This window comes from Mobula hypostoma, chromosome 7 (genome assembly GCF_963921235.1).
Source record: "Mobula hypostoma chromosome 7, sMobHyp1.1, whole genome shotgun sequence".
Taxonomy (NCBI): domain Eukaryota; kingdom Metazoa; phylum Chordata; class Chondrichthyes; order Myliobatiformes; family Myliobatidae; genus Mobula; species Mobula hypostoma.
Window position 1 is genome coordinate 142057832 of NC_086103.1, and position 12656 is coordinate 142070487.

General features: G+C 41.1%; 1 protein-coding gene across 1 annotated transcript in view; it reads right to left on the minus strand.

Moving 5' to 3' along the window:
* xpo4 (exportin 4) overlaps positions 1 to 12535 on the minus strand; it is a 111112-nt gene extending 98577 nt beyond the window's left edge. Inside the window, exon 1 of the mRNA XM_063054179.1 lies at positions 12004 to 12535. Within this exon, the coding sequence (XP_062910249.1) occupies positions 12004 to 12069 (66 nt within the window). The 5' untranslated portion in view covers positions 12070 to 12535. The remainder of the gene's footprint in view (positions 1 to 12003) is intronic.
* Between the last annotated feature and the right edge of the window lie 121 nt (positions 12536 to 12656).

Here is a 12656-nt window from a genome sequence, read left to right on the forward strand (position 1 = left end):
ATAAGGCCTTGGTGAGTAGGGTCAGTGAAAGCCTCAAGACATTCTAAACCCCAAGATGTGAAGAACAGGTTGACTAGCATTAGGATAGGACCGATCAAGAATAAAAGATGAAAAAGTGCTAGAACCAGAGGAAGGATAGGTTCTTAATGAGTACTATACTTCAGTATTCATCAGTAAGAGGGACTTTGCTTAACACGAGGTCAGCATAGAACAAGTTAATATACTGGAATATGTCAAGGTTAACAAAGAGGATATACTGAACTCTTGAAAAACATTAGAATAGATAAATATCCAGGGCAGGGCAGGATATACCTCAAGTTACTGCAGAGAGGGAAGAGACTGCAACATCTCTGGGAATGTTCTTCGCATCCTCACTGGCCACAGGAGTAGTACCAAAAAATTGGAGGGTGCAAAATGTTATTCTTTTGTTCAAAGGTAATAAGGATAATCCTAAGATTTTAGACCACCAGCGCGTCTTACATTAGTAGTGGGAAAACTATTGGAGGGGATTCTTAAGATACAGGATTTACAAGCATTTGGGGAATCATAATCTGATTGAAGATAGTTAGCATGGCTTTGTGAGGGACATGCCTCACAAGCCTGATTGATTTCTTCAAGAAAGTGATAAGGTAGTTGATGAAAGTGGTGCAAATGGATATATGACAAAGTTCCCCATGGTACACTCATTCAGAAAGTCAGGAGACATGGGAAACTTGTCTGCATGGATTCAAAAATGGCTTGCCTATACAAGGCAGTGAGTGGTAGCAGATGGAGCGTACTCTGACTGGAGAAGTGGAGAGGTGCTGTTTGCAGAAGGTTAGTCAAGTTTCGGATAATGTAGGTTATCATAGGTTACAACAGGATATTAATAAGATGCAGAGCTGGGCTGAGAAGTGTTCGATGGAGTTCAATCCAGAGAACTGTGAACAGATACACTTTGGAATGTTGAACTTGAAGGCAAAGTACAAGGTTAATGGCAAGATTCTTAGCAGTGTGGAGGAACAGAGGGTCCATGTCCATAAATTCCTAAAAGTTGCCATGCAAGTTGATAGGTTGGTTAATAAGGTATATGGAGTATTGGCCTTCATTAGTCAGGGGATTTAGTTCAAGTGCCATGAGGTAATGCTGCAGCTCTATATAATTCTGGTCAGACCACTTGAGAGTCAAGTTCTGGTCACCACATTATAGGAACAATATGGAAGCCTTAGAAAGGGTGCAGAGGAGTTTTACCAGGATGCTAACTACATGACAGTAATTTTTTATGTGCCTTAAATTGAAAAACTTACCGATTTAATCAATGACATTTATGAGACTGGAATAATACCAGAAGAGATTTTAAAAATAAAATCAGTATTTATCACTCTTCCTAAGAAACCAGGTGCAATAGAATGTGAATTACATAGGACCATAAGTTTAATGAGTCATATCACCAAGATACTTCTAAGGATTTTGATGATAAGAGCTAAAAGTTAGATACAAGCTGAAATAGGTAAAGAACAATGTGGTTTTGTGAAAGACAAACGTACAAGAAACGTGATATTGATGTTAGGATACTATCAGAACGAGCTATTCAAGTGCAAAAAGATTTGTTTGTTTTATCAACTACACAAAAGCATTTGATAAAGTGAAGCACAATAAGTTATTCTAAATATTACAAAAAACTCTAGATCTAGATTCGAAAGATCTCCGCCTAATCAGAAATCTGTCCTGGGAACAAACTGCCGCTGTAAGAATAGATGGAGCAGTGAATCAGATTGCGAAAATCAAGAGAAGCGTTAGACAAGGGTGTGTTTTCTCCCCTGATTTGTTTAATGTGTACAGTGAAACAATATTACAAAAAATAAGAGACATCTTGGGAATCAAAGTGGGCAGTGAAAACATCAATAATTTCAGTTATGTGGATGACACTGTGTTAATTGCAAGTACGGAGGGAAAACTACAAAACTTAATTGATATAGTTGTTGAAGAAAGTGCAAAAATGGGTCTATCAATTGCAAAAAGATAGAATGTATGGTGATATCCAAAAAGAAGGAGAATCCTATCTGCAGGCTGAGAAGAAACGGGGAAGACATAAAACAAGTACAGAACTTTTGCTACTTAGGAAGCTGGGTGACATCAGATGGCAGGTGCGACATGGACATCAAAAGAAGAATAGAGATGGCAAAAGACACCTTTACGAGAATGAAGTGTATACTGACCAACACTAAACTAGGCATGACAACCCACCTCAGAGTACTGAAATGTTACGTTTATCCAGTTATGTTATATGGCTTAAATGTTGGACAATATCTAGTAACATGAGGAAATGAATTGAAGCAGCACAGATGTGGTTTTTGAGGAGGATGCAAAGAATATCATGGACGAAACGAATATCTAATGAGGATGTCATGAACAGAGCAAGCACAAAAAAAGAAATAATGTATGAGATCATGAAAAGGCAATGTGACTTCATTGGACATGTGATTAGGAAAGAGGAGTTAGAATGCATGGTAATTATGGGAAAGATTGAAGGGAAGAAAGCAAGAGGAAGGCAAAGACAAATGATGATGGAGACAGCACCCAGAGAACTGGAAATGAATACCAATTAAATGATCCACTTGACCCGAAACAGGAGTCTGTGGGCCATGGCAGTCAAAGTTCAAACTGGGCATGGCACCTGATGATGATAACCTTCTGGATCAGCCGATCATTAGGTGCCTTGTTCAAAGCTTTACTAAAGTATTTAATAAAACTTGTCTTATGAGGAAAAGTTGAGTAAGCTCTGGCTTTTCTCTTTGGAGAGAGAGAGAAGGATGAGAGGTGACATGATAGGAGTTCAAAAGACAATAGGTATATATACAGTGGACGGCCAGTACCTTTTCCTCAGTGTGGCAATGATAATCCAAGAGGGCATAATTTTGAGGTGATTGGAGAAAGTGTAGGAGGAATGTCAAAAGTAAGTTTTCTTTTTATTACAGAGAGTGGTAAGTGCATGGAATGTAGAAGCAAATACGTTAGAGACATTTAAGAGACTCTTAAGACGTTTATTTATTGAGATTGAGCACTGAATAGACTCTTCTGGCCTTTTGAGCCATGCCACCCAGCACACCACCTCCCACCCCCACCAAATTTTACCCTAATCACAGGACAATCAACTCACTAACTGGTATGACTTTGCCTTGTGGGAAGAAACTGGAGCACCTGGAGAAAACCCATACATTCCAGAGGGAGGACGTACACACTCCTTCACATGACATTGGAATTGAACTCCAACACCCAGAACTGTAATAGCAACGTGCTAACTACTATGCCACCACGGCACACATTGAAGGAAGAGAAATCGAGGGCAAGGTTACGTTGATCTTAGAGTTAGTTAAAAAGGACAGCACAGTAATGCAGGATGAAGAGTCGGTACTGTTCTACGTTCTATGCAGAGAGTCTACAGAGAGATGTGAATGTGCAAGTGCCTGGCATATGGAGTACAATGTAGGTAAATACAATTTGGAAGGAAAACAGAAGACCAGATTATTATTTAAATGGTGAAGGGATGCAGCATATTGTTGCAAAGGGATTTCGGAGTGCTTGTGCATGAACTGTAGATGCAACAGGTTACCAGGAAGGCAAATGGAATGTTGACTTCATTGCTAAAGAGATTGAATTTAGAAGCAGGGAGTTATGCAGGGTACTGGTAAGATCGCACCTGGAGTACTGCTCTCTTTACTGGAGGAAAGATATTCTGGCTTTGGAAGTGGTGCAGAGGAGGCTCACCAGGCTAATGCCAGCGATGAGGCAGTTAGCCTATCAGGAGAGATTGAATCATCTGGGACTTCTCTCACTGGAATTCAGAAGGGGAGGACGAATACTATAGAAACACAAAATAGTGAAAAAGATACGTAAGATAGAGTCAGGAAAGTTGTTTGCACTGGTGAGACTAGACATAGCATCAAACTTTGAGAGGATAGATTTAGGACAGCGACGAGGAGAAACTGCTTTGCTGGACAGCAGTGAATCTGTGGAATTCTTGGCCGAGGGAAGCAGTAGAGGCTACTTCATTAAATATACTTAAATAGATTTTTGCTACCTCATTAACCATATTTAAATAGATTTTTGCACACGAAGGGAATCAGGGTTATGGGGGAAAAGACAAGTGGGTGGAGCTGAGTCCACAGCCAGATCTGCCATGATGTTGTTAAATGGTGGAGCAGGCAGATTTATGATCTAAGACATCCTGTTAAGTCTAGAGCATCAAAAGAGAAAATATTCTAGTGGTTGGAGGCCAATCTTGAACAACAGAAAATTATGTGGTTGTCAGCAGAGCAAGATGGAGGACATAGTTGTAGAAATTTCTTGTGGCAGTGTCCTTGACTCACACATTACTGCTTTTTTTGTACAATTGTTCTTCCATTATAAGTGTAGATGTTCACTGATGATTACACAATGGTCAATTTCAGATAGATTGTCAATTTAAGCAACTTCTGTCAGCATACAGCAAGATCCAAGCAATATTTAGACATGGACTAAGTTGCATGTAACATTTGCGTCACTAAAGTACCAGATATGACCACCTCCAACAAGACTTTAATCAGCACATACACCTTTGACATTGTGGTGGGTCACCATGGACCTGCCACATAAATACAGAGACAACAGTAGGTTAGAAAAAGTTTGGTACATTGTGGAGAATGACTCGTTTTTTAACAGCACATAGCCTTTCCAGCATCTGCAAGCCAATTGGTTTATTAATGACAGACGTACCAAGTTACAGTGAAAAGCTCTGTTGAGAATGCCATTGAAACAGGCCATTTCCAAATACAAGTACACTAAGGTAATAAAAAAAGGAAAACAAACAATATAGTGTTACAGTTACAGAGATGGTGCAGTGTAAGTGGACAAATAAAGTGCAAAGGGCCATGACAAAAACGCAAATCAGTAGCACAATAGAATAATTCCCATTTTGCCTGAATGAGTGCAGAAGCAATGGCTCACACCATAAGGCAGCACCTTTATTTCACAGAACCATCCTAAAAAATTAATCCCCTCCACCACAGGTGTACATTGTGCACCAGTTATAAAAAATGCACTGCAATTGCTCACCCAGGCTAACCTAGCCGCATCTTCCGAACTTGCGGCCCGTACCAGCTAAAGACATGCACAGGAGCTCCTTCACATTCAGAGTCCCCTTCAAGTCCCATATCATTTTGACACAGAAATGTATTGCTTCTCCTTCATCACTATTAAATCACAGAGCAACCTAGCCAAAAGTCTTACGAAAATACTTTAACCAGCAGCGTGGCAATATCAAGAAGGAAGCTCACCGTCACGATTCTTAATCTTGCCTCACTCTTTTTTTTAAAAAAAACAATGGGTCTTTCACCTTCTACCAGAAAAAACTATAGGCTTGAAGTACACAATCAAGATTTGAATTAGGATCACTTACAGTTTCTACAAAAGAAACCACCCGAGTTACCAGGGTAAAAAATTCTTCTAACCAATAGTTACCATACACTTTAGACAATGGAAAATCTATCTGTAATTTCTCGTTTTTTTTGTTCCAATTTAAGAATTCAGCCCTTTAATTCTCCCCACTTCTCATCACAATCCCATTTCCCCCACCCTCCCCAACTTTCTTCCAATACCTATTCTCACATCGATCAACTCCACCCCAATTAACCTGGCCCCCTTTATCTTAAGGGTAATTTATGGTAAACAATTCGCTGACCAACCAGCATATTTTTGTGAAGAAACTCAGAGACCCAGGTGAAATCCAGGGAGAACGTGAGAGCTCTACAGATAGCTGCAAAGTCAAGACAAACCTGAACTGCCGGAGTTGTGAAGCAACAGCGCTAACTACAGAACCACCTTACATAATTACACCAATGTCTGTGAGTAAATACAAACCCACAGATATGGTTTCATCTTTCTAACTAAGGACGTGTCTTTAATCTGGGAGAATATAATCAATCTTTGTAGCATCCTGACTGCTCCATTTGTTAAACAACTCTCCTTTCTGTTTCAGTAACGATAACAGAAAGTTGCTATGAAACAAGGACGAACAATTTCCAAAAATTGAGGCAATGCTTAACCAGGAGCCAACACAGATCAGCAAGGATGGGAGCAATAGGTGAGCGGGTGCAAGTTAGGTTACGACCAATAGGAACATGAATATAGAATATGACATGCCATCTGGAAGCACATTGCAATGCTCATTTAGAGGCTTAGACAGAAAGGTATGGCATGAACACAGAGACCAAAACTTTACTTGAGATCAAATATGGTATCAAAATTACAATCTAGTTCAACGAGAAATGAGTCATTAGCTGGGAGAATCAGAGCATGCTACAAGGGCAGAACTCAATAGGTTTGTTCTTTTCCGTAACTATTTGGAAGAATTTTTGCCCACCCAATACTACCCACAGTTGGTCAAAAGAGATAGCACGGGGGAGAAACCAAAAACAGGCACCATCGTTGAATCACATAGGTGAGAAATAGACAGGAACCAGGGTTAACAGAGGAAAGAGCATCTCCCTTAAGCTCTCCATCCATATAAACTACCATACATACCTCGGAGTTTATCTGCAGGAAGAGCTTATGGAAGAAGAGGGCAAATGAGCTCAGATCACAAGGTGAATGAATGAGGAGTTGGAATCAGAGGATGAAAAGTTTCTGAATGCAGGTATGCATCTGATCAGAGAATCAAAGTAGGAAGTTCAAGTACAGGGCAGTTAGGATACAAATTGGAAAGCAGAGTTCCTAGTGAGCAAAATGAAAGGAAGCACAATAATGGGAAAATAGCCTAGGCAAAAGGAAAGGCAAATAAACTGAGAAAAGTAGCAGCATTCTGGAATGGTAGCCTGGATAATTTCATATCTTATGACACAGGAGATCACACAGTCCTCAGGGCAATACCATTTGCCCATTAACTCCACCCTTTCACCCCCCCCCATCACATTCTCCTACCACCCAAATATTCAAGAGCCATTTTACAGTAGTTAATTAACCTACCAACCAGTAAAGTGTTGGAAAGAAAAAGGAAACTAGAGCACCAGAGGGAAAGCCAGCTCGTCACAGAAAGAACACAAAGACAACATAAATAGCTCCGATCAGGATCAAACCTGGGATGCTGAATCATTGTATGGATCTTGTAGAAACAATTCATTTACTGTTTATACCCAGAAATTAAAAAAAATAAAGGTCCAATGTTGCCATACTGAGATTAGGCTATTTTAAGTAAACCCGAATCAATATGGTGTATCTGATAATGAACTGCGTGTGAAAGCTCAGAGATCCGTCACAGCCATGTAAAGTCATGAAGATTAGAGTATTGAAGAGTGTTCTGTTGGATGTATTTCTCTGAAATTTACAATATAGAAGATGTGCAACTTGAACAGCTGCAAATGTTTGAAATCCAGAAAGCAGAAAGGTGCAAGGTCAGAAACTCAAGCCATGAACCAAGGCTAAAGCAGAACCTGATGAACCAGTTTCTCAGACGCAGACACAGAGTGGTGCCTCTTGACTGATTCAAAAATACTTGGAAGTTTCAGGCAAAGGGTATAGTTCATAACCAGTGAAGTCAAAGAATCTGGAATTGAAAGCTGAAGAAAGATCCAGTCTTGGCTAAAAATCTAAATTTTACTATAATGTACAACAGTTTAACTTTACAGTGCAAGTACAGCATGGTAACCCTCACAGAGAATTCCAGGTGTTAAAACTTAAAATTTCAGCTGTTGTACCTCATTGAAAAGAAACAAAGGAACAACCCAGCTGAGAGTGGGTTCAATAAATACAACTTTTCTCTAAATTAGTTGTAAAAGTGCAGCTAAGCTAAATAATTTTTATTAATATCTGAGCCACATGTTTTAAACAGAAGGAAGGTTGGTTGGGAAGAAATGTCAAAGGATGAATAAGGATGTTCCTAAAAAGAGGAACTCTTCAACTCAGAAACCATATTGAAATTTCCGGTGTAGTAGGCTTTAGCTTCAGTTTGTTTTCAAGATTCAAAATTGTTTAATGTCATTTCCTATACACATGTGTAAAGTAGTACAAAATTGTTACTCTGGATCTGATGCAGGACAAAAAACCCACAAAAGATGAAGAATAAAAACACACACAATGAATACATATACACGAGGAAATCTGCAGATGCTGGAATTTCAAGCAACACACATAAAAATTGCTGGTGAACGCAGCAGGCCAGGCAGCATCTATAGGAAGAGGTACAGTTGACGTTTTGGGCTGAGACTCTTCGTCAGGACTAACTGAAAGAAGAGATGGTAAGAGATTTGAAAGTGGGAGGGGAGGGGGAGATCCAAAATGATAGGAGAAGACAGGAGGGGGAGGGATGGAGCTAAGAGCTGGACAGGTGATTGGCAAAAGGGATACGAGAGGATCATGGGATGGGAGGCCAAGGGAGAAAGAAAAGGGGGAGGGGGAGAAAACCCAGAGGATGGGCGAGGGGTATAGTGAGAAGGACAGAGGGAGAAAAAGGAGAGACAGAGTAAAAAATCTAAATAATAATAATAATAATTAATAAATAACCGATGGGGTACGAAGGGGAGGTGGGGCATTAACGGAAGTTAGAGAAGTCAATGTTCATGCATCGGGTTGGAGGCTACCCAGACGGAATACAAGGTGTTGTTCCTCCAACCTGAGTGTGGCTTCATCTTTGCAGCAGAGGCGGCCGTGGATAGACATATCAGAATGGGAATGGGATGTGGAACTAAAATGTGTGGCTACTAGGAGATCCTGCTTTCTCTGGTGGACAGAGTGTAGGTGTTCAGCGAAACTGTCTCCCAGCCTGCGTCGGGTCTCGCCAATATATAGAAGGCCGCGTCGGGAGCACCGGACGCAGTATATCACCCCAGCCGACTCACAGGTGAAGTGTCGCCTCACCTGGAAGGACTGTCTGGGGCCCTGAATGGTGGTGAGAGAGGAAGTGTAAGGGCAGGTGTAGCACTTGTTCCGCTTACAAGGATAAGTGCCGGGAGGGAGATCGGTGGAAAGGGATGGGGCGGGGGGGGGGGGGAGAGAACGAATAGACAAGCCATGATCCTCTCACATCCCTTTTGCCAATCAACTTTCCAGCTCTTAGCTCCATCCCTCCCCCTCCTGTCTTCTCCTATCATTTTGGATCTCCTCCTCCCCTCCCACTTTCAAATCTCTTACTATCTCTTCTTTCAGTTAGTCCTGACGAAGGGTCTTGGTCCGAAACGTCAACTGTACCTCTTCCTATAGACGCTGCCTGGCCTGCTGCGTTCACCAGCAATTTTTATGTGTGTTGCAACGAATACATATGATAGCTTATATACATAGACCGGTAGTTTGCCCATAAAGTGACAGTAAGCTATACAGAAGGTGACTGACAGGAAATAATAAAGTAGCAGAGTTAGTGGGTGGAGGTGTTGGTCAGCCATACTGCTTGGGGAAAAATAACCATTTTTGAGCCTGGTGATCCTGGCATGTATGCTACGTAGCCTCCTCCCTGATGGGAGTAGGACAAATAATCCATGAGCCGGGTGGGCAGAATCCTTCATGAAGTAAATAGCCTTCTTGCAGCACCTTTCTGTATATATGTCCTTGACAGCAGGTAAGCAGGTGCCAGTGATGCACTGGGAAGTTGATTACCAGTCGTAGAGTCTCACTGCCCACTGCAGTGCAGTTTCTATACCAAGCTTAATGCAGCTTGTCAGGATCCTCTCTCTACTACACACCTCCGTAATGACGTACGGACTTGCAAAGTCCAGATCCCTTCAGAAAGTAGGGGTATTGTTGAGCTTCCTTGTCTGTGTAGGATATATTTTGGTACCATGAGAGATTATGTGTGATGTGCACTCCCAGGAGTTTGAAACTACTTGCAGTTTCTACTGCTGAGTCACTGATCCAATCCTTGTATCGGGATCAGAAGTGAAGAGAGTGAGGAATTTCAAGTTCCTGGGTGTCAAGATCTCTGAGGATCTAAACTGGTCCCAACATATTAATGCAGCTATAAAGAAAGCAAGGCAATGGCTATTTTTCATTAGGAGTTTGAGGAGATTTGGTTTGTCACCTAAAACACTCACAAAATTCTACAGATGTACCATGGATATTGTCTGGTATTTGGGGGGGGGGGCGGCGTGTGAGAGGCTACTCCACAGGATTGAAAGAACCTACAAAAAGTTGTGAAATTAGTCAGCTCCATCATGGGTACTAGACTCAGTAGTATCCAACACATCTTCAAGGAGCAGTGCCTCAGAAAGGAAGCGTCCATTATTAAGGATCCTCAGCACCCAAGGCATACCTTTTTCTCAGTTTTACCCTTGGGAAGGAGGTACAGAAGCCTGAAGGCACACACTCAGTGATTCAGGAACAGCTTCTTCCCCTCTGCCCTCCGATTCCTAAATGGACATTGAACCTGTGAACGCTACCTCACTTTATTTAATATACATTTCTGTTTTTACACAATTTTTTAATCTATTCAAATAAAATATACTGTAATTGATTTTATCTATTTTTCTTCTGTGTTATGTATTGCATAGAACTGCTGATGCAAAGTTAACAAATTTCATGACATATGCCAGAGATATTAAACCTGATTCTGATGTAAAGGGGGATGTGAGTGCTGTGAGTTCCCCCTGAAGTTGATAACCATCTCCTTTGTCTTGTTGATATCAAGGAAGAGATTATTTGCCTGGCACCAGGCCACAAGCTCTTCCACCTCCTCACCTTAGGTCCTCCTTTCAATAATGAGCATTAATGATTGAAATAAAGGAATTGTTAATTCTGTGGTCAAAACTGGTTTACTAGACTCAGTTCCAGGGTTCAAACTAATTGAAAGACTTGATAAGGATACAAACTCTCAACTCACATGTGATTAAAGGGCACTTGAACGGATCTGCATTTCCACTGTCTTTCACAATCCTGGTATTCCAAACAACTAATGTAAATTAAACAGCACAGTTGTGCCAAATTAACAGAGCCATGGAAAAACAGCAATAAAATAAATAAACAAATAATCCTGCAGGATAATTGAGAAGGACATAGAGGTTGAATGACATACACAGAATTCAGATGGCAAGGCAAAGCAATGAGGAAATTGAAATAGAAGTGAAAATTCTTAAATTTTAAGCTTTTGCAACTGTATCAAAATACAAGCAAGCATTTCAAGCTCTGAATGAACAGATGCAATGTAAAGTCAATGTCATTTTTATAATTATTTCAAAAATTGGATTGTTACAAGATGTAATGACCATAACCATGTAGGAAATTTCATGAGCACGTTCACTTAAGCTGCTTGTTTTCCATCATTCAAGTATATATTTCAAATAAAAACTATTAGTCTGCAGTGAATTAATATTTGTTAACTAATATTTAGCAGTCCATAAAAGGTAAGAATCCTTAATGACTTAATATCATGGAAAATAAAGCCCATCTTCCACAACTTTTGTGCTAGTTCATGCATTAAGCCCAAAGTTAAAGGTGAAGGAAATTAATCTTTACTTCTCCCTATATACCTCAGTGGTGTACCTGAAAGGCTACCACCAATCAATACCTGAAACAACACGCCATTTTAAAGCTCAATGGGAGATTTTTACTAGAAGTTAGTTTAGCCACCATAAATAATTCCATTGCATTTCAAAATATCTGATCTGACTGCATTCCAACTCTTCGTATACAGAAAAAAAATATTTTTGAAGGATACCAAGAACCTCGCCGATGGTGAGAGAAAATGAGACTACTTGAACATCGGTATCTATCTAAATAAAATCTTATACATCTTCTAAAAAACTGTAGATAGCAATAGACTTAACTACAAAAGCACAGACAAACAAATAGAGTTAGGCGGAGATAACGTGAGGTGAGCAGAGCCAAAGACACTCTCGGGTGTAGAGTTTAATCAAACACCAGGGTCTGGGGCACTGCGCCACGCACCGTGTTTCACCCCTCATCATCCCAGCATCCTGCAACTCACGGCCACCAAAAATAAGCCCAGGAGCTTCCGACATACCCCGTGGACTTGGAGAAGAGGCAAAGGGGAAAGCAGGCCCTTACCATTAAAACTTTGGCTGCGCTTTCCAGCTGTGCTATCACTTCTGGTGCACTATGAGCCGCCATCATGGTCTCCGTCAGTGACGCGCCGTGCGAAGGATTGTGGGATGGAGCGGCCGAGCCCCGGGCGCTCGGAGGCTTGCGTTAGGGACCGGCCCGAATGGCGCGCCTATGTGCGGTGAAATCTCGGCGCATTCACTTCAGTTCGTGTCTTTTTTTTGTACTTCTGGAAGGAGAGCAAGTGCTTTTCTGAATTGACTCGGCTTTCGCTTGCAGTTACCAACATGTGGCCCGCCTGAGTAGGGTTCCACCGTGTGTGTGTGTGTTTAAGCAGCCACACAAAGCATCGTAGTAGCTCTGCGTTTAGGAGTTCTCGCAGTAAAATTGTCGGAGCCACAGAAGAACCATCAGTCTCAACTCTCCTCGAGCAGTTAATAGTCTTCTTCAGAAACTACTGCAAAGCAGTAACTTTCCTAGCACTATCAAATTTGAGAGAATTCGAATTGAGCCTCCCATCATTTTGCCCTCTTTTCTTCAAGGCCACTCCCCCCATTCATTTGCAGTATTTTTAAAGCCAATGCGAGAGGAAGGAGTTTTAAAGAGGATTTGACGAATAATTTCCACCTCCCCTCGGCAGTGTAGTTGATGCATGGACG